The sequence below is a fragment of the Idiotropiscis lumnitzeri genome, chromosome 1 (genome assembly GCF_059441095.1).
Source record: "Idiotropiscis lumnitzeri isolate Australia: NSW breed Sydney's pygmy pipehorse chromosome 1, RoL_Ilum_1.0, whole genome shotgun sequence".
In the NCBI taxonomy this organism is placed as follows: domain Eukaryota; kingdom Metazoa; phylum Chordata; class Actinopteri; order Syngnathiformes; family Syngnathidae; genus Idiotropiscis; species Idiotropiscis lumnitzeri.
Window position 1 is genome coordinate 35,501,792 of NC_142391.1, and position 27,514 is coordinate 35,529,305.

Below are 27,514 nucleotides of genomic sequence, written 5' to 3' on the forward strand. Positions count from 1 at the left end.
ACAAAACAAACAAAAAAAATCATCGATTATTTCATAGATCAGTGCAAGAAACTCACTCATATCTTGAGCCACAAAATGAAATCAATGTACACCTCACGTAATTAGCTAAACATAACACCTCACAATAATTTTGTAAACAACAGCATCCTAATATCCAGAGGTGTCCTTCGTCAGTCAGTCATTAAATTCCACTAATTTCACGTAGGCGAGGCAGTCCCTCCGCGGCGACAGCCAATCGGCGTCGAGAGCGTCGTTTCTACGTCACATGCATGCGACGCATAAGCAGGCCAGAAGCTAAATGAGTAAATAAAATAATAATAAAACACACAAACAGTGTGGTGATCGGTAAACTGAAAGTTATACAACACTGATATATTATTTCTTTTATTTCAATGCACACCAAGCGTGTAACGTAGTAACGGTAAGTTCGTTCTCAACGTCGTTTGGCTGACTCCGACCGATTGGGCGGCCTTGAAAAACTGAAGGGCTCACAGGCGGACTAGAGCACTGACGAATGTTCACCTCTGCTGAATATTAAAACATTGAACACGTTACTTCGTAACTAGAAAAATAAAAGCCTTAACAAATGTAATTACAAAACATATTTTGTAGTTAGTAGTCATTAAAACCTTTACTTATTGGGCCTTAGGAAACATGCCTACGACCAACTTGGATGATCACAAAATTATAACAACCCTGTTGGTTACATCCAGTGTATATATGCTTAAAGGGTCATGCCATGTAAAATCAACGAAGACAGCTAGGACACAAAACATTGTAGGTTCTAAACCTCTAAAATTAAAAGATATATGCCGATAAACCTTCGGCTAAGATACTTCCGGAAATTATCCATCTTTGAAACTACACTACTTAAGAAGTTATGTATCATTTTAAAGCTCTTTTATTATTCCCACAAAATTCTAAAAAATGTTTTTTTTCTCACAATATGTTTTGCCGCTCGCACGCCGTAGAGGACACAAAATACATCAGTTAGCTTAGCACTAGATAGCCGCCAAGTGGATAGATTTAAAATTTGTAGGATAAGCGCTTCAGAAAATGGTTGGATGGATGGTGGGACAAATACCCTGGGTTCTGCCGTTAGACAGTGTACAGCGGAGGATCCTGGTGGTTAGAGCAAGTAATGAACTCCATGAACTAAAGGTTGATGCTGCATTGCCGTTAGCATGCACGTATACTTGATTTGTTTAAAAAAAAAAGTGAATTTGAGGCTCAACAAAGAACTTTGGACAACACATCTCAATTTAGTTATTTGTGATGTAGTCAATGAATGCTTTGCCATAAAAAAATTCAAGCACAAACACTACAACAGGCCTGCGGTCTGCAGGCCTCTTTTTCCGCAAAAGGGATTGATCATCATAAAGGCCACATTATGTAATAAATGACTTTAAGACCATGTTACGCTATCATGCAATAAACATGATTACCTTTCAGCTCTTTGAGCAAAGCTCACACACGCATAAGTGGACAGAGCACAGATTGAGAGGTAGCGACAGGGACGTCACTCTGCGTTCACAGAACATCCTCCTGTGCTTGGGACAAAAGAGGCAGGCTGACAGATGAGGCTTGCGTCTGGGGGCAGGGAAGTTGTGTGTTGCTGCTGCCGCTGCTGTGCTGTGTGCGTGTGCGTGCTTCTTATGCATATGTGTATACATGCATGTCTGAGTGTGTGCACCTATACGCCGTTTGTGTGTGTATGTGTGTATTTAGTTGGGGGGGAGTAGGGGAGCGTCTCATGGGGCAGCTCTGTGTCTGTCCCATCTGCCACCCCACTCTACTGACACCCAAGGGAATGGCATAAGGGGCAGGGGATTCATTTTAGAAAAAGGAATTGGGGTCCAATGGTCTAACGGGCAACAATACAGGTTTTACTGACCGGCTCAAGTCAAAGGACACTGGCTGTGCGTGGAAGCCAATCTTTTTGACAAAACAGTGGGCCGCCCCTGTCAAGCTTAGCCTCATATTGACTAATAAGGCATGGCTCAAATGAGAAAGGGGTGCTGCATATTTTAGACACACACATATTGCATGCACCCGAGGCTAATGTCAGCCTAATGCATGGCCATGCTGTGGCCGGAGGGCTAATTGGGTATATAAACACAAACACCTCCCTTGAGAGCAAAGACGGGATGTCTGTTTTTTTATTGTGAGGGTGACAGTACGGTGCCTTCAACTTGGAAACTCATCAATACATACGCAATATCAATAATGAAAGATAACGTGGTCTTTGCTCTCATTAGAGCAGATGCTGTTTTCTCTCAAGCGGTGCATGCAGTGTGATGTGTAACGCCTCTGTAGCAGGTGGCATCTCATCTTGTCTTTATCCAAACTGTGATCAGAAGTCAGTAAATGGCGCTGATGCGGCTGCTACAACGGCAACAGTGAGAACAGTCAAGTGGAGAAGTAGCATATGGCTCCCGCAACCGCTGGGCAGGAGGCGCACTCAGTAAGATGAAGGCTGTGGCATCGGGAACAAAGCTGACTTTAACTCAGCAAATTAACACCTTATCAAAGCAGAGTTGAGTCAAGGAGGACATTTTTTTGCATTATAAAAATGACGCTGCTGTGGAAGTCACATGACTGCTCGGTGGGTTCGCTCCATATATCCCAGTGGTAGATTCTGTTTATCCATAAATCTATTATATAAAGGCAAGGGTGCGATGCTGCCCACTTTCTGCTTTGAGCGCTATGTTAATGAAACAGTTGCTGTTTCCTGGCATTACATTAATTACCCGATCAAAATAGAGTGGGTAATTAACTGCCCTCCTTTACCAGTGCTAATTACATTAACGGAGAACAAAACAGATACCAGGCGCCAAAGCGGAGATTTAGTCTTGCCTCACAAAAACTGAAAAAAAGCAGGGAAAACCTTACAACGCATGTTCTGTATTCGAGAGTGCATTTCCAGAGCTGGGAAAAGATGTGGAGGAGGAGGCCACATTGGAGGGAGACTCATGTGGTTCTCACTCGGGTCCCCTAGAGGGTGAGTCCTCAGAGACAAGCAGGCTTATTGGAGAGGAGAAAGGGAGAAGGATGGGGGATGGATGTGGATGTGGGTGTTGTTGTTTATCTTGACATGCTCTGCTCAGTCTTTAGCACACGCATCACAGTTAAGATGCTGCGGCTCATCACCAAGGTATACAAAATAAATGCCGCGCAAGCATACAGGTGAAAAAAGAAGGAAAAACAGATCCAGCAAGACTACGTCGGTAATTTAAGAGAAGCTCATTTCAATTTCATGCGGTGAGAACTAACCAAATTCAAAGAAAGCAAAGAAAATGTTGAATGATTTGCTTCATTGTTTTATTTGGAGCACAAAATATAATTACACCTTGCGATATACAAATCACATTTGCACCATGTTTGTACCGTTTTAAAGAAAGATGGGTTCCAAACATAATAATAAAATTGCGAATGTTTTTAAATAAATAAAGTAAACCAAACTCTAAAAACAAATGCATAAATGTCCTTAACTCTGAGTGTTTTTTTTTTTCACATCCTGAAAAGGGCATTCATGTTATGGTTTAATATCAGTTACTAAAAATAATATGTTGTACCCATTACGTACTCGTGTCTTTTATTGTGCTTTCGTTGACTGTACTGCATAGTAACTAACATGTGCTCTGCAGAAACATGTTGAATGAAGCTGAAAATCTTCATGTTATGCTATCGTGTCAAATTTGCAATGTAGGATGACATAATTACAGCGTCGCATTGGTTCAACAAAGCATGCATTACACATGAAATAAGGCTAACTAACATTTTTCCTTTATACAAGGACAATAACCTTCTTTTATGGCCTGACTCATAATGCATAACATTAATCCTGGTTATGCAAAGAGCTTGCAAAGTGCGGATATGTAATTCCAAGTTTTTGGTGAAATCCACACGGTAAAAATGTTCAAATTGAATGGCATTGTTGTTCGATTAACAGTTGGAAAAAGAATCACTTTTATAAAACGTGTTTATATTATTCCCTAAACTAGCTATAATAAGTTAAATTGCTTGTACTTAAATAAATCAATATATGAATTCCTTTAATAATAACCCTCGAGACAAACAATTCTCACTTGTAAAATCTTAGAGATCAGAACAAAAAATAAAGGGTCTATTTTTTTTTCTGGAATGTAAATTGTCTTCAAAAAGTCTACTACAAAAACGTGTTGCTAACTCACAGACAGTGTACACACATGCTGTTTAAAGTGTCCATACACAGACGAATAGCACCCTGCTTATCAGAGCTGTCCATCATTCCAAAATGTTCAGTGCTCGTGTGTACATCTCTGGCAAAGGTTTGGGCAGGTGATGGAAGAATGCAGAAAATGGCCTGTGATAGTACGCCGGAACAAAACGCAGTGCTTTTGAAGCTTGTGGTTGAATTAGGACCATGTGGATTTCTTCACGTCACAGTGTGGTATGGTCCAATCTGGTTTGCAAGGAAACATTTCCTGCCTGCCTGCTTGTAGTAGGGTTGAAGTAATTCTCCTAAACCTCTGGGAAAAAAAAGTCTTGTCTTTGGATAGTTTCAACGTTTGCCCTTTCATCCGCCTGCGTAAAAAGAGGACTAAGAAATGGCAGGATGGGCTCAAGTAGCAAAGCTAGTCATGGTTGCTATTGATCAAATTTCCATCCTCCCTGCCCTCTTAGTGCCAAAAGAGGGGCTAAGTGAAGCAGTGGTCTGGGGTCGATTTGCTACATCGGGGGGACAACCAGGCCCGTCATCGCTGGAGAGAAAAAAATATGCAAAATCTATGATTCTAATTTTGCGTTCATGTACTGCACATCCAGCAACTTTCTGTATCTCGTTCAGTCAAAGCTTGTCGTGGTTAGAGGAAGGGGTTAGACTGCATTCGTAAGTTCAGAGAGCGGGGTCAGATAGTGAGTGGGATGGCTACCTCTGAAGCTGTTCCCCCCTGAGGCGGGGCAGGCAGGGGAAGGGGAGCCCTGGGGCCTGAGCACGGGAGCAAAAGCACTCTTCTGTTTAGCAGCGGATGGGAAAGAGGAGAAAGGTAACAAAGATGACGACGAGCTGGAGCTTCCCGGTATGGTCGGGCTGGAGGGCATTACTGTGGACGAGAGCCTCGCGTCATTCGCAGGTCTTGACATCACAATACAATGTTGGATAATCACAACTGTCTTACTGTAGGGCGATCCCGTGGGAGAAGCGCTGTTGAAGCCAGGTGAGCCAGGAACCCCGAGACTGGTCATTGGGACGGTTCCATAGCCTCCCGTCATACCGCCGCTGCCTCCATAGCTTGACTGTTGAGGTGTGGAAGCTGAAGGGTAACCTCTGGGCGATAAGCTGCTTGAGTTGCGAATATAACCTGGAGAAAATATTAAAAGGCTGGCTCAAATACAGTATGTGGTTCTTTTTTTTTTTTTTTTTTTTTGCATAGGGTAAAGCTGCACTCAATTACAAGCCGTTCCGCTCACCTTGGCTGCTCTGTCCTGGCTCCCCGATGCTGACACCTAATTGGGAAGGGTAGGAACCCAAACCCATGACGCTGCCATGGGCTGGTGAGCTGGGCAGTGCTTGCAGCTGACTGTGAGGACGGGGGACGCTGTACAGGGCCTCCGCAATGTCGGCTGCTCTTTTTAGCAACATGTCCTACAGGGGATAAGCGCCACAACGAGCACTGTCATGTCTCTTCTTTTTTTACAACCAACAAAGCAAGTTATGTGAATCCTCTAAATATAATTGGGGAATATCAAATTATGTCAAATGCAGGGAATGTGTGAAAGACACTTTTATGTGCAGTTCATGTTTGCATTTTGGCCACAGAGTCTGAAAGTCGAGTCGTTTCCCACAGTAATTGGCCCAAACTTTTTGCTTCTCACCTGATTACTGTGTGGATTCCCATACAGAGCTTCCACCAGGTCTGCTGCTCTCTTTAGCAGAATTTCCTGCAAATAATAATATTTCAGATGATGCGCAAGAATAAGGAAAAATACAGTTCAAAGTTGCAATGAATTGTGTTTCTTTTTTTTTGCAACGCTATAATGACCTTACATTTGATAGTGTGAGTCTCTCACCTTTGCCATTTTTTCTGGGTCACCAGGATGTCGTGGAATTACTTTCTGAAGTCGCTGGAAACCGTAGTCTATTGTCGGCTCATTCAGCGCTAAAATAGACAAGCATATGGTACCTTCAACCATTGGTTCCCAACCTTTACTGAACCAATGCACATATTTCACATTGGAAAAAACACCACTTTACAAAAAAATCACAAAAAGTGGATATATAGGTTATCTTGGTACATTCTGTCATTATTTGAAAATAATTTATATTCTGCTTGTTGCTTTATGTCTCCATCCATCCATTGTCTGAGCCGCTTCTCCTCACAAGGTGCCTATCTGAGCTATCTTCGGGCAGTAGGCGGGGTGCACCCTGAACTGGTTGCCAGCCAATCGCAGGGCACATAGACAAACCATCCGCACTCACACTCATACCTAGGGGCAATTTAGAGTGTTCAATCGGCCTGCCATGCATGTTCTTGGAACGTGGGAGGAAACTGGAGTACCCGGAGAAAACCCAGTCAGGCACGGGGAAAACTCCACACAGGAAGGCTGGAGCCGGAATCAAACTCTGAACCACTGAACTGTGAGTCCATCGTGCTAACCAGTCGTCCACCATGCCGCCCAACTTTTTGTCATTGGCAAGCAATTATTTTTAATAAATGAATCATGCAAATTGGAAAAATTCCTTAGACACACCTGAAGACCTCTCATGGCACACTAATGTGGCGCAGCACACAGATTAAGAAGCACTGCCTTAAACATGTCTCGCAAGTTTCAACTGTTTCAACACCGGCACCACCTCTAATTGGCAAAGGTTGCAGGATCACCTGTGTAGATAAAGCGTCCGGGGGCACCCTTGCAGAATTGTTTAGATTTATAAGACAATGTGACCTCCACCACCCCTGGGATGTGACGAGGCGGAGTCTGGACACGGATAGCGTGCGGCGTGATAAGCTGTGGGAAAAATCACACATTTATGTCAGGGGGAAAAAAAGTACAAAAGATGAATATGTTTATGTCGATGTGAAATGTCACTCACGGCAATGAGATGACGAAATGTTCTTTCTTACCTCACTCCAAACTAGCATGCTTCCAAACACCACCTGCAGTCCATCAAAGAAGTTCTCCCCAATGACAATGACCATGGCCCCGCCTGTAGTCCAGCCCTCACTGGGACTGATGGCTTTGATACAAGGGGTGGCTGAAAAGAAAGGCAAAACAGGAATTATTGTGAATGTTTTGCTTGAAGATGTGAAAGCGGACATTTTGCAAACAAAAGTGAGTGAACACAACTTAAGCAATTGTACCACATCGATCTGATTGGACTATCGGCTAATTGGCATTTATTACAGTACATTAAAAAGATTTTAATTAAGTTTTACATGTTTAGTTACCTGGCATCCATTCAACTCTGGTTTCAACAACCAAATATGAAACTTGACCTACTTTATTTTTTATTATAGGAATCAAAGTATTACAACAGCATAGTAATTGTACTATGCAGAAACTCAATGTCATAACTAATCTATTTCTTACATAATTAGGATTGGCAGTTGAGTAACTCAAGCATATGCCTCACAAATTCAAATGCAGATGTCATGTAACACAGTATTTTCATACCATACTCCATGGTATTCTCCGCGGACTCGCCTGGCTCCAGTCTGCGAGCCCTCCGACCGTGTTTCGAGTTGTTGTGGACGAACATGTTGTCAGACACTGCTAGGACGTGGCCGTCCACGCTCACAGTGCTGGACAGGACCACCTGACAGAGAGGAAATAAAGCACGAGCGTCTGTGCATGACTTGGACAGCATGCTGGGAGTTACAATCTCTGGTTTCAAGCAGCAAATGCCTCAAGTGAAACAATTTGTTTCGGCACAGAGGTGATGCTATATTATTTCACAGTCTGCAATGTGACATGAGTGGGAACTTGATAAAATATCTGCATTGACTCTTTTGGGTCTCCATATGGCCTCTCCAAACTTTGATTCATATAGCATGCAGCCGGCTCATCATCGCTGCGTGATCCTTCAATGACACCAAACATATGGAGCAAATCTCCCACTTTTGCTGGCTGTTAAATCAGTGCATGATATATTGTGTCCCTAATTTGATCTGGACACACCATGTGTGGGTTCTATCACACATCTGCCATGCAAGAATGACACGGACATAATTAATGAGAGGACACTTGTAGTGTGTCCAAGTGATAATCAGTAATGGAATGTGTTCATTATAAAAAAAAAAAGAAAAATAAATTACAAAAAAAGTTTAAGTGGGGTTGTGTTAAGGTCAATATTTTGTATGTAATACTCAATTAGATCTCGGATTTTTATTCATCAAATTATTCCACTATTTGAAAATAAACACGTGGTAATAATTTTGCACGTGAAAAAGCAATGGAAAGAAAAAGAGAAAAAAAAAACATGCTTTCGGTGGTAGAAAGGGAGGGAAGCTCTAAGAAAAATAACTGTAAATTATCGATCAAGCAGCTGACTTTTGTCCAGCACTGAGCACCTTTTAACCCAGAGATGAGAGTCTTTGTGGGCTCATAACTTCTCAGCATGTGTCACATCCCAGGAGTTAAAGCAAACACCGAGGAACGTGCAAGACGGAAAAGGGGGACAAGGTTAGCTGGGAGAAACAGAATGCCAGACAGGGGCCGCTGGTGCTGAAAGATGGCAATGGAAGTGAGGCAGGATTGTCCCCGGTGACCACTTCCTGGGTCACAGAGTGTGACCTTTTCCATCTGGAGCCAATCACTCAATTCTTGACAACTTCCTGAAACACCTCAACCTATTTCCTGCAGCCTCTCTTGAACATATAAATACTTTCTTTTGTCTGCAGGAGTCATCCTTATTGATTTCACTTTTAATTCCGTCTCAATAGTCTCCTGCAAATAATACTTGACTGTGATTCATGTTTTGACAAACACCTTAAAAATTGGACCGAATAAAAAAATAATCATTAAAGCTGTGCACATCAATGTTCTGTTACGAATTGCCGTGATTTCTGCATCCCATCATAACCCCTCATCCTACAAGTACGCATTTGCTCTTCATCTGCTGGTACCTGGAATCTCCTCATGTCCCTTGGGTTTCCTGCCGTCTTCAGACAATTCTGGTTGCATTTCAAGAAAAACTTCAAGAAGAACCTGCAGAGGTAAATAAAAGGACATGTGTTTGCCGAACTACAACAAATACAAAATAACATGAAACAGATCATGGATATGATTACTTTGCTCGCAAACAACACTTGAACAGTCAAAGGAGACATTCATTATTTTCAGAGGCACTCGTGGTGGGTGCAGGTTTACGTAGGTGTTGATGCTGATTATAGCTCTGTCATCAATCCCAGCAGTTAAGTTTATAGTCTGTTAAGTCAATGCTATTAAAGTCTGAAGCAAGTGATGAGAATGAGAAGTAGAGTCCGGTGAAAAGCTTTGTTGTATTTCAAAGTAAACTACAGACAGTGATGTATGCCGGCAGACCCAAGGGAGCGCCGTATCCCACAATGCCATATTTGAACCGCCACGAGGGAATGAAGTGGGATATGAAATACAGAGAAAGAGGAAGGTAGTGATGGAGACGGAGGCAGTGGCACGGACATGAATTTTGTTGGCAGATACATGTGTTTCATTATGTATGTGTGTTTTATTTTGAGTGGGGAAGGCTGCATCGAGGCATAGGGAAGCTGCGGATAGCCTCTCTTCCACCAAAGAAAACCAGAGAAAAAGACAGGATAAATAGGGGAGTGGGAGACTACGCGGAGACTCCAAATCCCAGGTGTACGCAGTTCGGCAACATCGCCCGCTACCATGGCAACCAGGCTCTGCCGCAATCCCAAAGTCCCCACGCTGAGAGGCGAAGACAGCGATGCGAAAGAGAAGCTAACAACATGAACACATCCTGTACCACTCAAATACAGGAAAAAGAGATGCTTTGCAAGGTGAGATGCAGGGGAATTGGGGGGGGGGGGCGTGCTGGGTTCAAAACACATTAGTCTCACAGTGATGTACAATTAGTCACATGATGTGAGCAAAAGCAAACTAAAATGATTTGAAACTGGAATTGGCAAATAAAACATCCTTCAGAAGTCCATTGCTTCCACGGAACAACATGCCAATAAATTTTTTTTTTTAAAAAACAACCATTTATGCTCCAATAAAACTAACAACAATGCTGTAGAGAGTTTTTCCCCCACCCACACAGTGCTCTTTTGCAAATATAAGTCATCTTCAGGGAGAGTGGAGGGGGAACTTCACTTTAGTCCCTGAGCTTAGAACACACCCATCAAATTCTAATCTCTCCCCCATTTTGTCATCTTTTGCAAATAATTCTTCAATCACTCTCTCCAACTTCCTCCCTTGTGAGAACAACCTGGTTTGCATATCTCCGACTCCATTTGTGTGTCCAATAGATCTTCATTTGAGCTGAGGACAATCGATATTTTTGTTGGCAGAGAGTGATAATATTTATGCCTAAGAGGTTAGGCGTCCAATTTGAGAGCAACATATTGTGAATCGGACTCTGGGTTGGGCTAAGTGCTAAGTTCACATCTGTGAGTCTGCAGCATGATCTTTTTCTTAAGCATGAGTGATCCTGCCAGTCTGGCTAATATCTGCCTACGGGAAATTGCAATGTCAATTGTATGAAGGAGTATTTGGGCCATTGTGAAAAGAAAAAAAGTTCTAAAGTTCTCTAAAGTACGGCTGCCGATCAGTCCGGTCACAAGTGGAACGATTTGCCTTCAACCTTCGGCTTTGCACACTTTATGAGGGCCCTTGACCTTGTTTGTTGACTTCTTCTCATCATTCATTGTTTGTATGACACCAGATGCCTCACACACAAACACATATTCACATGCGTGCATGCACACTCTAATTCATTGACACCCCCACCTTTGCCCCCCCTCCCGCCGCAACCCATCCCAAAAAAACCTATTGAGTCAACTTTTCACCCCCCTCAGTTCGGACGCACACAGCTGCAAATGCTGAAATTAAAGCGAGACATTGACGCATATATTAGCATATATTAGCTGCTTTCCTTTGCCCACTTAACATGCAAATCTCCCAGCCCCGTCGCCTCGCACCTTCTGCCACACATTCATTTGCTGAATTATAATTAGACTAATCTTGCATAATTAATAAGAAGTCGAGGACCCTCTGTTTTTTTTTTATATCCCCTCCTCTATTGTGGTTGCAAAAGTTTAATATTGCTGTTGTTTGTTTTTGTTTTGGTAATGTAATACACCCACACACCTCCCCGTCCTCAAAGAGGGAGATGAAGAGGAGAACATACAAAGAAGTGGAAGTGATCTTCATGCCATGGGGGTGATTCCAGAGAAGGGATATTTTAAAAAAGAAGTGTGTTTATATTTATTATGTGTTTTAGCCCGATAAATATTCTAGTATACATAGTAGGCCTACGGTAGACAATTTGAGTCACGGTGAGGAGACTGCAAAGCTATGTTAGCATCCCAACAGAGAAAGGTGTGGAAAAAAAGTGAAGCCAATGGGGAAAACGACAACCAATTACTTGGGAAATCAAGAAATAGTTCTATCTACTTCATCATCGTCTCTGCGCAGACAGACTTAAACCAGTGGACACAAAGCAAAGACAAAAGTCTTAAAGCGAGGGATCACGTTCCACACTGGAACCATGGGGAGTCTGTTTTTTTTTTCCTTTCTGTCTTCACTTCTACATCTCTGTTAACCCCTTTTGTCTGCATCTGTTTCAGTTCCCAAGACTAAACACGGGCCTCGCAGCATGCAGTCAATATTCAAATGGTGACAACTTGCTCAACTTAAATGACAACATTCACTCTATATATGTAAATTGGCTCGTTTTTTTTCCCTCTGGGACGCTCTGTTTTTACATTTCTGCCATTCATAAACACAAATGATTTTGGACTGCCTTTATAAATAGCATAAAAGACATTATAGTTCATTGTAAATGAACGTTTAGTAGTTGCAGCAACTGTTGAGACGTGATTCAAACGAGTTATAGAAGCCTTACTTTATTCTACACCTCTTTGGGGTCTTGGTTATGATCCACAATTATTTTATCTTATCATGGCTCGAAGAAAAATAGAACAGAACTGTTCAGCACACAGACCACCGGCAAGGTTGCACTCTTCACAAAATAGTCAAGTGTTCTATATGTTTTTTTATGGGCCACAAGAAGATTCGTTCCAAAAAAAGGTTTGCTAAAGGGATTGGGGAAATGTATTAAAATGTATCGGTTCATTTATTAGCTATTTATTAGCTGCTACACTTCCGAGTTCGTTGAGTATACATTCAATTTATAATTGATTAAGAGGGCAAAAATAAAAACAAATTAAATATCCTTTTGCGTCCATTTATAAGTGACTAAAAGTAAATTTTATGTACAGTAGACAGAATTCTTCTATAAGAGCACTCACAAAGGTCTTTAAATAATTAATATACACCTCTACGGATATTACACAGCTAATACTCATGTACAATTAATACACGGATGTAATACAGTAATAACTTGCAAGCTATGATAGAAAAGGATTGGACTAGACATAAAGAATTTACCAGTCGTTGTTAGGGTAAGAATTGGCGATGAAGGGATGGACCAACACTCACCAATTTGGGATGTGGCTGCGCCCCCTCCCTCCATAACTTGGTGGGAGTCACGCCAGCGACCGATCACAATTTGTCCATTCAAAATCATAAAGTAAATATGTCGCTATGAATGTCAAAATAACCAACTAGCACCTAAATGTATGTGGATATCTTTACTTAGACCCAATTCAACCTGTGAAAACATCAAAAAATTATCAGCCTTTCCATGGCTAAGTTGAAAGATACTGAAGAAATGAGCAGTTTACGTGCAATTTCTGTCATGTCTTGTCTACTTTCTGGAATAAACCACCAAGAATATAATTTACATTCGGGAATATACAAATAAAATACGTTCTGAGTGGCTCTTTGTAATCTTAATTGTTCATAAATCAATATATATTACATTTTAATCCATAAGCGTTAGCTTGACTGACTTTCATTTTCCCAGGCCACTCGGAGGGTACGCCCGCACCACTAATCCAACAAATGACGTGTCGAACATGGCCACACTCGCTGAAGAGTCGGACTCCTTGCTGAAGTTTTGGTGCTCGGAAAATTTTCAAAGTCTGTCCATCCATCCATGCATCCAAATTCTGCGCTGCATATCCTGATGTTAATATAAATACAAACTATTGTGCAGAATGATTTTACTATTCACAGGTTGAAGTGGACAACAATAGTACATTTGAAATTTAGTGGCAATTGGTCAACTTTCACACAACAGAACGTGACAACCCATTACAATGCTTGCCTCCTATGCCATGACGTCGACAGCTGAGATGGAAAAAAATAAGTTAGGCACCAGGGGTGCACGGGACAACCTTTGGCAAAAGTCATTAAAAAAAGACCTTACACATCAAAAGATTATTTTAGGGGAGCGGATTTTAGAGCCGAGTAATTTTGTGGGCCAATATTCAGCCCATCCAAGTGTCCCTTTCAAAGTATGTTCTTTGTGAACCTCCCATCAACAACCAGGCTCGAAATAACTTTTTTTCTTTCGTGAGCCATTTTGCAAATCAAAACTTCATTTGAGAAGAAAATTCCAAATTTTCTGGAGCATTTTTCCCCAGATTAATCCCAGGGACCTGGAGCAAGGGCTTTATTAGACAATAAAAATATGACAATATAATGGAGTGGTTGAATGGAGGGCTGCAGCGATTGAATATTTCAATATTCGAGTATCCAACCGAAAGATTTCATAGCATAAGTTTGTGTTCGGCTAAAGAATATATACATTGCACCAAATAGCAGGCAACCAATTGATTTCCTTTTTTTTTTTATATTTAAACAGATTTTATTTCTTAAATACACGCTGTGCATGGGAGCAAACTGTACTATATATTCTAGAAACATTTTCAGCCAGGAAATGCCGGGCAAATATAAATTCAATCTTAAATTTATACTTGTATAAAAAAAAAAAAACACACGACATTAAACATAAAAAGGCTTTAACAGATTTTATGCAACTTCACTTAAGCAGCCAACATCTTAGCATGCAATTTAATAACACAATAGGTTCACATCTGTGTGTTTTTTATCTAAACCACTTCACTAGGAATAAGACAAATATTTTATAATACACAAGGGCTTGTTAGCCATCTGGAATTTTGGGAAAATCTGGGAATTTTCCATTACTTCCACCATTCAGAGCGTAATAACTTAGTATTGTGAATTGTGCTCACCATTTTGCAGCAAATCTGTCACAAAAAAACTTTCATTATATTGTGGATAGTTCTGACAAGATGATGCTGCCGGCAAATATTTAAGTTGCACTCGGAGACATATCTAAAAGACAAATTTTAATATTTAATTCTAACAATGAAATGTGAATGTAGAGCTTTTCCTAAGATTTATTGGTAGAACTGCATGCCATACACTGTAGAATTCTCGCAGTAGACACAGAAACTAATCTAAAAACAATGTTGGGCAAGTTTAGAGATTGTCAACGTAAGATGGCCATCGGTGGCTCCACTTCCCACGATGGCGAGTAAACGACATTGTTAGACCATTTTATACTAAATATGACCGTGCTCATGCCAGGTGACATACTTCAGTTAGGTGCAAAGAGAGGTCCACTTGAGACGGGCTCTCTTCCCTGATCGATGGGGAGAGAGGCACAAAGTGGCGGCCACACTACCCTTTTCCCGAGTCCCACGCAGAGTGAGTGTAGCACACACAAAAACAAAAAACTCAACACAAACACTAAACACAGGCCCATTTGCAGTTTTGCATTTCAGTGGGGTTGTTCGAGGTGCAAAATACACATTTTAAGTGACAAACAGCAAATATTTTGAGCCTTGAATACCCCATCGCAACAGACAGTAAAGGAAGAGACAGAAATTTAACAGCAGAAAATAGAAGAGCGGTTAGGAAGAGAGTTGAAGATTTATTGATGTCCTGTATCCAAGGCTATCACTCATTCAATATCCACCACCTCTACACACACACATGCACACGCACGCAAACCTACACACCACTCAGAAAAAAACAAAACAGTGTCCTGACATGGTGGGGGGAAAATTAGGAAACCAGATGTGGAGCATTAAAACATACTGACATGCTGAGGGCCTTCCTCTGCCACACTCACACACTGGGAGCACTAAGTCATACAGCAGGCCCGCAGATATGTGTGTATGCATCATGCCTGTGTCACACATGAGCAAAGGCCGCACAGACCTCATACACGTGTGTTTTCTTGAAAAACATACAAGACTAAGTTTGGCTTGGAAGCAATAAATGTACACGCAATTTATGACACAATGTCAATTACACTGAAGCAGGAAGATCAAATGTGGAAAGGTTGTGGCTATTGGACCCAAATTACCAAATTGCATCCAATGGCTTTGGGTGAGAATTATGATAAAGCCATATTGACGTAGGATATGTTTCGCACAAAGACACAAGTCTACAGATGGCTCGTCATGCATCAGTGTATGTATATGCATCCAATTAGTACATGTGCCCAGGCCCAAGACCGGCTAAGGGGGAGGGTTGGAGATGTTTTGTTTTCCTCTGTGGGGAGAGCTATGTTTGGGGGGGTGGTGGAGGGGGATTGGTAATAAATACCCCTGGACCTGGGTCCCCTGGCAGACTGGAAGCTAGACTGGTCACCAGGGTTAACACCCGGGGCACATGACCTTTGACACTGCTAATGGGGCACAGAAAACCCTCAATGAACTGATACACCCTCTGTCGCATACCACCACAGGACCTTTCACACCAGCCTTCCAGTCAACCCCCCAACACACACGCATGCACATACCTCCCCTCTTAAACATACAGCCATATCACTGCCATCAGCTTCACACAGCCAAACTGACTCCTTGTTGGGTTTTTTTCTCACTTTGCGCATTTCAGATGAGTTCTGCACAAAATAAATTGTGTTTTATATTCTTGGACAAAACTGCCAACATTTCAACATCACCATGAGTTGAGTCGCTTGGAGGCCCTATGACATTGGGCTCTTGCGAAGGGTTGGCCTGAACAAATTAACAAAGGTTTTGTACAAATGTAGACTCTAATTCACACCTGTGGACATTTTTGAGTCTCCAGTTAACCAAATTTGCTTGTCCTGCGGAGGCACAAGCAGAACATGCAAAAACCACAAAAGAATTGTTCTGAACTCAGCGGTGCGTAATCCGATGAACTGCCATGCATAACAGTGACATCAGTAGTAAGACTTTAGGAGAAAAGAAAACAAAAACTTTGTGGGGAAATAATAAATGCAAGGTTTGGAGGAGGATTTAAAGTACAAGATCTTTTTTTGAACTTCTTGGAAAAAAATATATAGTTGATTGCATTTTTGGTTCCATATTTTTAAAACATTGATATACCTGTGTAATGTTTTATTCCACAATATTTCACAATGTTTTCTATACAAACACAAACATTGTTCTACTGTCTGAGATCTGCCGTGTCGTGTCCAGTTTGACTTCAGTTTAAATTACCAAATACGGGTCCTTTAACTATAAAACACAATGCAAAGGTTTGTTTTATCTTGTAATTCTTGGTACTTTTTGTTAAATGAACATTCCACAGATTTTGACTTTGAAAATATTTGTGTAAAATGGACTGCATTTCGGATGCCTTCAATCAGCTCTCCCTCCACCTGAACCATTATGCCTGATAAAACATTTGTGTTGGCAATTTTGGTGGTTTTGTTTTAAAAATCAAAGGTCAGAGAGCTCAAACATTTTGGCATTCTCTAAACTCCAGGTTTACTGTGACCCTCCAAATTCACCCCTTGAGTTGTCCAACCCACCTCTAAACTTGAGAACTGTGACAAAAGTGAACATTTAGAGCACTAGTCCTGATTTATAGAGCTTAGCGGTGTTGTAAAAAGTTCATATGTAGTAGAGAAGAAACGAAGGCTGCAAGAGGGGAGGAAGAGTAAACAAGAGGTCCTCAGGTGTTTCATCAAGTTACTTGATCTTACTTGCTGTAATGTGCTTTTAATTTGACTTGAATTCCATTTGAAGTCTCCCAAGCGTAACCAAAAGAGTGCCACCACATGGGACAGTGGTCAGTCTGCCAAAAAGATGGATATGAAAAGATATTCCGAGTCTGGAGAACATGAATTCACAACCAGGACAGGGAATAGAAGTCCCATCAGTGGCCTGACCTCTCCCAGAATGTTTGCTTCCTCCTGAGGGACAAGCATTCAAAATGTACTCTCATAACTGTCAAATGGTGACATGGAGCCTACTTTACAGCTGAACAGATTTGAAGATGCCAGTAGGTCACGTGCAATACGCTAACACTAATCGGATTTTTTCAATATCAATCAGCCACTAATCAGTTTCACTGCTACCATGTGTAAATCAAAGCTTGACCCAAACATTTCTCGTGCAGGATCTGGGATGGATGCCGCCAAGTGAGAAGGAGAGAGGCAAGAGAAGAGGCGAAGCGACAGAAGAAGAGATGTCTTCTTAATTAGCCAGTAATGATAAGATCTGACAAACAACATCTGTTTCCTGAAAGCCACAGAAGAGGGTGGGGGGGGGGCTAGGATGGGAAACCTGTGAAGTCTCCATAACAGGGACCAGCTTGTAAGAAAGTAAAGGGGGAAACGTGTGAGGGAGGGTATGCCGTGTAGCGTGACACAATAGAAGAGTGGAGGATGAGGAGGAAGACAGACAGACAGGGGAGAGAAATCTGACAGGGTTGAAAGCGTCTAAAAAGCCAGGATGAGTTTGACAGACAGAGGAGAGGAAAACAGATCAAAATGAGAGGAGGTAACTAGACACACTGCGAGGAGGTGTGCTGGATAATGGTCCTGCAGGGAGGTGGAGGAACGTGTGAAGAGACGCGAATGGAATTGCTCAGAGGTCCAAGGTGCTGTAATTTACTGTCTGTGGCTAATACGTAGCAAATGTGCGGAGTCCGGGACGATGAGAGGTAAAAAGGAGCCGAGCGCTGGTCGGACTTGCTTGGCGGTGTTGGGGGGCAGGCCAACTTTTGGGGCTCACAGCATGCCTGCTGGGAGCCTGTCAGCAGTCACATGCCCCCCTGCCCTCAGCGCTGACAGATTCATCAGGGCCGCTACCAACACATGCACACACCCAAAAGTTTATTGTGACATTGAAACAGTTAAATCCTGACTCCTATTTTGCTTCTCCTCCTTGAAGAGGACTGACTGCACAACATCTGCTGCGTGAATGATGAAACACAAGACAGACACATTAGAGCACACGAATAATGCTTATTTACTGCACTGTCCTCTGTACAAAAAAAAAAATGACAGCCTGTTGTAATCTGCAACAAAATAGAAATACGTCACCATGCCAAAGTCACATTGGACAGAGTTTGTTGCTTGAAATATACACGTGAAAATGAAAATTTAATTAAGCCAGGGCTTCTTTTATCACTCATTATCATTTTATTTTACATTTTATTTTGTTAAATAAACACTAACAATCTTTTTAATTAACATAATTGTGTGGACTTTTTTGGTCGGTGGGGATTGCACAAAGAAAAACAATTCCTTCTGGCATTAGCCAACAGCAATCCTGTGGATAAAACTGTTTTAGCTTTGTTAAAGTATATTTTTTCGCATTCCTGAATGTTTTCTTTAAAAATGCGAAATCCAACTCCTGTGAGACTATAGTCTGTCCAGATTGCTGCTAAACAGACAAACAAACAAACTTGGGAGGCTTGCCGGGTCTGCGCGGCACCAGGGGGCATTGTTAAATCATTAGTGAAATTTAAGACCTTTACACAGGAGGATGACCAGGCTCCATCATACACACACACACACACACACACACACACACACGCGCGCGCGCAAACACGCTCCAACAACACTTGCGCTCAAGTAAAGAAAACAGCCCTTGTTCCTAAATACAACCGCTAACTGGCCTATGACTTGGCAAAACACACACACAAGCACACACACAACAGCCTAATTATGCGACACGTATGACAAGACCCGCTGGTAAAATAAATGGTGATGCTGAGAACTTTCTTTGAAAACCAAACCCACAGAAGAGAAAGTCACATAAGGCCGCAAAACAACAAGCAGCGCTCACTTGCTTGCAATCTGAAGTGCCCTCTAAATCATGCTAATCTGCCCTCTTCTGATCCTCTCAGCACCCCCAGTTAATCTCCACACCGCTCAAGCAGAGGTGAACTCTATTAGGCGTCAGATAAATGGGAGCGCTTGGCCCTGCTACACATTTTATGGAATATTTACACATCAGCAATGGAAAGTACACAATATGGTTGTTTACTGTATTTAACATTTATTCTTTAGGGGGAAATTTATTTTTCAAGCAACTTTTTACCTTCACTCCAAACGTTCAAAAACGAAAAATCGAATTTCTACTCCTTACTTTGTCAAAATGGTCTTGTTTCTGAACTTTTTTCAAGTTCGGCGGTGACAATGAGAAAACGATGTAAAAAAAAAAAAAATGGAAAAAAGTACCAGCGACATGAAGGAATCAAGGGGTATAAATGAGTAGTAACAGGTTTGGAGAATGATGAATCTCATTTGTGACTTTATTAAAAAGACGTGTTTAATTTAGTTGGCCACAACAAAGGTTTGTACCGGATGAAAAATCACCAGAGTCGAGCGCAAATCTCCACATAATCTGAAAAGAAAATTACAGGTGACAGTTTCTCAGTTCCTCAATGCTATGGAATTTTAATTTATTTTTAAGGATAAAAGTAGAGGTTATGCTAGCTAATTCTTAGTTAAAAAAAAAATTACATGCTACAAAATGTATTTTTTTTTCTCCTCAGTATGAGCACAATGTAAGTATAAAAAGTGAAAAACAATTTAGATTCTTTTTCACTGTGCCAAGATATACAAATGGTTATTATATAATTGACAATAAACTATTTTAACTTTTGCACTGCACATTTCAGAATCTACACTTTTTCTTTGACATGAGAGTTAAGTCACCAATTCTACTTTTACCTGAGTCTTTTTTTCTTAAATAAATATCTGCATTTATAGTAAAGTACTTAAAATCAAAGTAGTTTTGCCATTTCTGCGCAGCATCACTTTCAACTGCTCTGATGAATAAAAAGTATTTTGCTTAGAAAGGGTAACGACCTGACATTTTTTGGAGTGGATCTCAAAATGGAATTTTACAAAACCATATTTCATATCATAATTTTTTTTCATTGCACATAGTAAAACAGCCTATAAATAAACCAGACTAGGCGTAGTGTCTAGTCGGGGCATATGCAAGTATGTCACAGCAAAACCAACCACAGAGATCTTTATTTTCACGGTTTCATTATAACTCAATTTACTGAACTGCTGCTGCAACAATTGGCGTCACATTATTTGCTGTATTTAGGTCAAATTAAACACACAAACACACATGACAGTTTTTCACTCATCAAACTGTCCCTGCGCTGTTGCTTCAGCCTGACATAAGGTCCATAAACTTTTAGCAGTCTGACTGACCGAGGCTCTCAGGCAGTACCTGTCAAAAAAGTGATTTTTGTGGACTATGCATGGTCTCTCCCTGTCTGTCTTTGTCTCCTTCTTCGCTTTGCATCGCCCCCAGGGAGGAGGCATCCCATGGTCCTGTGCCAGCTGCTCAGTGGTCCAGCCTGAGTGAGTGAGGTGGTGTGCACTGGACCCTCAGGGCCCTGTCGCCAGGCAGCATCCCCACACCCCACACACCAAGCCTTGTCTGATGGACTCACTGACAGGGGGTGTGAAGAGAGTGTCCAGGGTTCGACCACCAGGGAGAGACCGTGACAGTGGATCGGAGGGACCAGTGGACCTAACTTTATATGTGCATAGAAATATCTGCATTTTTGTGTTTTACGACCAACACTGTAGGCCAAGTAAGAGAATAGACACAATTAGAAAGATATGACTAAAAATATTTACTTGTCTTAGGCTGACTGAACAGCAAGTTCCATCCAAGTGTAACAGGCTTTTTTTTCTCAACGCATGCCAGATACTGCACACCATGTTTGGCGAGAATCAGCGCTGCAGTTTTTTTTTATATATAGTAATTCTCCCAACAGATAAACACGCACACTAATGATGGTGAAAACAAGACCTCCATAGTGGAGGTAAAAATACTTTTTCCATCAACTATTTTTAAACTCTCCAGTGAGTAATTCATTGAATAGCTGAAATACACAACAGACATAAATTCAACAGAGTATGTATCTTTTGATTGATTATGAGGCCATTACATTTGTGTCGTATATATATATATATATATATATATATATATATAAAACTGCCCACAAGCGCCACACTATATATATATATACTGTCAAAATTAAAGCGTTAACTCAGGTCATTAATCCAACATTTTCAACTCAGTTAAATATTTTAACTCAATTAACACAGTTTGATTTACTCCATAAATAATTTTAATACTTAGCAAATATTGAACCATATTAGCTGTACATCTTTAGCAAGTCTCAGCACAATACACCGTGCTCAAGTTACCACTGGGCCTTGCAAACCAACACTGCTGGAGTATACATATATATATATATATTATATGGCAACTGCATACAGAGAGATAGAGACAGAGAGAAACTCTTCAGGGGTCAGGGTGTGTTGGAGCCTATCCCAGCTGACTGGTTGAGGGGCGGGCTGGACACTTCACCCGGCAATTACATAGTTAAATATGAATTGCCAGATGCAACTTGTACAGTCTGTTCAATAGCCATTAAAGTCAAGAATGTAAAAAATAAACGACGGCCTCACTAATTTAATGGTTTAGTGCATTAATATTGCAGTAGATATACTTGCATGGCTGCTAAGAATGTTGGAAGGGATGTACATTGCCTGCACAGTTGACTCTAGAGCACATTCATCCAATTAAAGATAATGTTTTATATGGTGTCCATGTTCCAAGGTTCCATTGTACTGTCTCTATAAATTGGAAGTTACCACAGTGATTGCAGCAGGAAGCGATGCAAGATGTTACGGCGAATAGAGTATAAGCGATCCCCGACAATTCTCAACGCAGCTCAACTTGCTTTGTATAATGCTTTCACAACTGCAGCAGCACTTGGGATAAAACATTAAATAACAATAACACAAAAACCAGCAACATCATATTCTTTGGTGTTGATGACAGAGCGGTTTAAAGTCTCCTTTCACCAGTTGATCAGAGATGTCACGTCTGCAACTCACACTGCACGTCTGATACAATGACATTGTTGTCTCACACTTTCAGCTTTGGCGTTCCTGTTCTTGTATTATGATGACCTAACAGGGCATTGTGGTCCATCAGTATACATCTGGGAAATGAGAGGAATGTGACCTTCGACACGGACCAAAAATGTTGCTGCATTTATTCTCTGGATGAAACTTTAATGTTCTTTCCCAAAGAATGATTGTATTTTCCTTTGAGATCGAAGAAAGCGTTCAGGAAGCTGTGTCCCCTGCTGTTCTAAGCCCTGAGGTACGCCATTATGGCTGCTGAGAAAACAGCCAAGTTCAGAAGCAACACACTCCATCATGCGTAGTTTGTTTTTTAAATGGGTTTAAGTTGGCCGTGCTCAAGCAGGTGGAGCCACAATCATTGAAACAGATGGTCTCCGAGACACCACAAGACATTTACATATAACAATAAGTGATATCTGAATAGTTTTTTTGTCAAACTACCCAGACAGTGTTAATCCATTCAAAGAAATGTTGGCTGCAGATTTACTGCACTATACCAAAGAGATTTACGTTTACATTGTGCCCATATGCACAGCTTTAGTCAACAATATCAGCATTATTCAATATTCCATTTGGGTATTTTGTCAATGAGATACATTTTGTGGAAAAAGAAAGCTGGACTAGTTGAAAACACACATGGTGGTGCGTGTACATAACTAGAACTAGAAGACAACAAATGGATCGATACAACCCACAAGCCAAGATTAAGACTAATGGATTCCACTCGCAGTCCACAATCTGAAGTCAAGCCATGACACACATAATGACTGCTCAACATGGAAAGCAAAAACCTGAAAAAGCACAATTAGCTTTTATAAAAATCACACACACCCGCAAATATTATTCTGTTGTCTAGTGTTTTTCTCACTTTTAAAATGTAGACATTAAGAATTGCTGACCTGACGTGAGCTTTGGTGAGCTCATTTTGAGTCTGGGGGAGGATCCAACAATATTGACAGCATTGGAAAATTCCTATTGATTATTCTTCTTTTCTCAGAGTGCCGGCTTGTTAAAAAAGGCCGCTCTTAGGAACACGATCAATTAGTGAGATAGTGCTTGCCATTGATCACCCGCCTACCCCCTCAACACAAGGACGCTGCCTCGCGATGGATCCCTGCACACACTCCTTATGACCAACTATTGATCTCTGCTTCTTAGCCCAATATATAAGCACACACGCCCTCCCAGTGAATGCTGACCTCTCCAATCCAACGCACACAGTCCATTCTTACTAATACTAATACTGACATCTGCTTGTCTCCATTGAAAAGCCACCACAACACTCATAAATACAGAGGTCATCTCGGGCTCACATCCAATATAACTTCTGGCTCAGAGGTCATCACGCCAATAATACTGCCATCAAAATAATATCGCCAGGTTAATTCCAGGCAGCCTTTCACAGGATGATCAAAAAATAGCACTTTGTCTTAATTGTTATTAAGAAACGGGACACCTTACATTTTTTTGCAAAATAAAACCTGGCAGAGATCAGAGGAAATAAAATGTTCGCCATCAACCATTCTAGCAGACATTTTAAGGTTGCTCGCCAAAAGTGACTGGTGCTTTTCCATCTTGCCACTACGCTTCTTTGTCGAGATCTTCTCTGACTGCTATAGTAAGTGTTGGCATCATACCAAACATGCCTTTTGGAATTGTAGTCAAAAGTTCATCTTTTGTTTTATTGCACCGTAACATAGTTGCCTTGCAAATCCTTTTAGGAGACCTGAGAATTTTAGCAAAACGTAAGTGGGCCTACATGTTTTCCTTAGTTAGAAAAGTCTGAGGAAGAAGAGCTTTCTTTAGCGGCAACTGCACTTAAATCAAAGTGGAAGGGATTATGAACCCTACCTTCCAAATAGCAGTCACTTTTGGCCCTGAACACGCGCATCTGCTCGTTGAAGACAAAGATGACTTTTGCTCCAAGCATCCATCCAAATCAGCAAAAGAATGACTTCACTAGAATGAGACCTTTTGAATGGGTAAGTCGCTTATTGAAAATAAGTGGGGGGATCTGAATCGGGTAGTCTAAGACAGATTCCTCATAATCAGATTTTCTTCTTGTCAAATATTGTCAAATATTTTAAGTCAACACGGCATGAAAAAAATTCTGTCATTTAAATAACGAGTTCTGTCACTTAATAATGTTTTTTTTTCTTTGCACACCTGCGCAACCAACAACCTTTTGTACATTTTCTTTTTAGGACTGATCGACAACGGATTTTACGATGAGTCAATTAAAGAAAAGATGGTTCATTTTTAGAACAAACAGTGAGAAGAGTTAGCAAAGATTTATGGTGATGAGCCCCACGATGTCAATCTAACTATCTGTCTATTGATCCGCCGCCGGACCAATCACTGAGCAACACTGTCTATCAGTCAAAGATAAGTGCTGCTCTCCAAACAGAGACGTCACACTGGGCCGGGAAGCGTATAGAAGAGTTGGCCCAAGTTAAGATGAGACAATTGTAAAACTATTAGACACAGCAGGCGGCGGCCTATTAAATCATCTTCTCACTCGGACAACTCGAGAGTCATCTCTTTGTGCCTTCTTCTTCCCTAAACCCCCTATCCATCCTTTCACCCCTTCTCATGGATCAGCTGTGATCTCGTTCCCTTTCACTCTACTCAGGATTATGGAGAGAAGGGGGCGGGGGGTGTGGTGGTGGCCGCAGCAGGGGAAGGGGGAGCGAGAAAACTGAAACAATATGGAAAGGCGATTAGAAAAGTGGGGGTTTGGGCCATTGGGGGAATTGCAAACTACCTTGTGCTTGGGTAGGTGTCCAAATGACACTGCCTAATTATGGCAAAATTAGACAGGCCAATGGAAAAGGGAGGGCTGTTTACCGAGATGCTTACTCAATGAGGGTGAAGTGCTATGTAAGAACACGTTGGGGTGCGGGAGATAAGAAAAGGGGATAGGAGAAGCTAAAAACAAGGGAATGGGAAGAAGAAAAGGGTGGAAAGCATCATGGGCAATGGACATGAGCGGGCCCCCGCACGCTGCATGTTAATTGGAGAACAGGTGTTGGGGCTGGGAGCAGGAGGCTGATTACTGGAACCACAGAAACAGACTATACACACCCCCTTCCTGCAGGAACACACACACACACACACGCACACACACACATGAATAATTTAAGATCCAAGCGGTGACTGGGGAAAAAGGTCAGAGTAGGGGTCACCAAGACACATATACAATTGCACATACATCCATATACATAAATAAATGTGTGAGGTTCCAAAAACACTCACATGAGAACATACCTCTATTTATGTGCATGCAAACACTCCCAACATTCTCGCTTTTTTTTTTTTTTTTTTAACCAAGCACGCGTTGTGCAGACCGACAGTGGAATTAGAAAATGCACAAAAGGGGAAATAAAAGGGACCACATCAAATTTTGGCTTATCGGAAATTAACTAACTCCTAATGGGCTGTTCCCAGCGGAGAGGATTTTGCAGGGTCGTCAAGAGAGAGACCCCCACCAGGATGGGATGTTCTCCGTGTGATTAGAAAGGAGCAGAGGTCAACGATTCATCTTAAATCCGTCATAAAATCCCGTAACGCTCGCAATGGAAATACGGTATAGATGATTCGCTCTCTCCACAGCAGGCTGTGGAGTCACTTAAATTGAGGTTTAAGGCATGTAAGGAGGAAGTGTATATGGGATGGGACATCGAGAGAATAATGTGCAAATGAGAAAAGCAGCTGCTCCGAGGCATTCTGGGAACACTGAAAAGACAACAGCCTAGTTTTTCCATGATATGAAAAATATCCTGAGCAGAACTCCTGTGAGACACACTGTCAACAGGCAGCCAGCTTGAACTGAGAAGGGGAAGAAAAGGGTCCTTGACATAAATGAAGTGAGTGTTTTCTCCACAATTGTTATGAAAGTGGGACTGAAGGGAAGACTGAAGAACTGGAGGTGCAGCAGGAGCGAGGGCCAATGAAGGTTGCATCGATGACATCACATCCAAAGTATTCCTGCTTATGACCATTCATCACTCTGCTGACAGACGCCGTGAAAACCCGAAATCGCTCGGATGTGAGGGCCTTCACACACTCTGATTACTGCGGCAGTTAAAGTGTGATAAGTGGCGGTCAGGGTGAACATTGACTACATGTGTGAGTCTGCAAGCAGACTTGAAACATACACATGCTTCTGATATGAAGATTAATGTGTGTTTGCGGGGGCCGGCGTTGCAGGTGCAACTGGTCCTAAGAAGGTTGAGAACTGAACAGACATCCATAATAATTCTACTCTCACTGGACACATTATTAGGTACACCTGGACAATCTAATAAGATCCAAAGCAAGTGCTGTATCAAAAAGGCTCAGTTTGGATTGACACTGTAAAAACGAATACTACATCAAATGTTTAACGCTCTTCTTGGCATTAAAACATTTTTGCAACACCTCAGTTCCATCACTATGCTCCCAAATCAAAACAAATGAATCTCAAATCATCTTTTCTTGTTGAAATGAATTGAAATGACATTAATCGATTCCAGAGAACAGAAAATTGTAGTGTGATTTAATGAAAAAAAACACCCTTCCCCAATATTGTACTTTTGTAAACATACAGTAATGGCATAATTAGAGGTAAAAATTATAGATTTTGAATGACTGATTTTGTCATGCTGGATCCAATGAATTGCTATTGTGCTGCCACCTGTGACCTCTTCTGTGCTAAATAATTTGTCAATGACAAAAACAGTCATTTTTCACTGAGGATAAAGAATATATGAGTTTGAGTATTGTTAAAGCACTGGTCCGGGGGCCATTTGCGGCCCACAGGATGACATTTTGCCCCCACTTACTTGACGTCAAAGTTTAATGTTCGTGCAACCCCCACAGTTTTTGGGGTGTCACCATCCCGGGAATTTTATGTGTGTGTGGATGTGTGTGTGTTTTCAACACTTACAGGGTACCACAGCTCAGGCTCATGACAGCTTTTACCGAAACATAATTCTGAAGTGACAACGATAGGAAGAATAAGCTTTCCTGTGAAACAATCCCAGTCATGTCTTTCTCAAAACCTGCCGTGAAGGGAAAGGTTGGCGACGAGAACAGCCAAGTTCTACAGGAATAGGAGAGGGAATGTTTTTTTGTTGAGCACAGGGGAACCTCAACATATCGTGAATGCACAGAAAAAGTTGTGGTGCTCAAGCAAACCGACATCAGAAGTCTGCGTCACTGAACTTGTTCTCGTCCTAAAGAGCCATTAAC

At 41.5% G+C, this 27,514-nt stretch overlaps 1 protein-coding gene across 4 annotated transcripts in view; it reads right to left on the minus strand.

Moving 5' to 3' along the window:
- Positions 1-3,381: 3,381 nt before the first annotated feature.
- ebf2 (EBF transcription factor 2) overlaps positions 3,382-27,514 on the minus strand; it is a 33,667-nt gene continuing 9,534 nt past the window's right edge. For 2 of the 4 annotated variants that reach the window (XM_088305738.1, XM_088305737.1), the window contains exons 7-16: positions 9,108-9,189; positions 7,657-7,798; positions 7,107-7,237; positions 6,864-6,990; positions 6,052-6,140; positions 5,857-5,922; positions 5,452-5,626; positions 5,160-5,342; positions 4,914-5,084; positions 3,382-4,742 (exon numbers count right to left, since the gene is read on the minus strand). In XM_088305738.1, coding sequence (XP_088161864.1) covers positions 4,711-4,742; positions 4,914-5,084; positions 5,160-5,342; positions 5,452-5,626; positions 5,857-5,922; positions 6,052-6,140; positions 6,864-6,990; positions 7,107-7,237; positions 7,657-7,798; positions 9,108-9,189 — 1,198 coding nt within the window. In that variant the 3' untranslated portion in view covers positions 3,382-4,710. Of the gene's footprint in view, positions 5,085-5,159; positions 5,343-5,451; positions 5,627-5,856; positions 5,923-6,051; positions 6,141-6,863; positions 6,991-7,106; positions 7,238-7,656; positions 7,799-9,107; positions 9,190-27,514 lie in introns of all 4 variants that reach the window. The other 2 variants (XM_088305736.1, XM_088305735.1) reach the window with 1 other exon arrangement.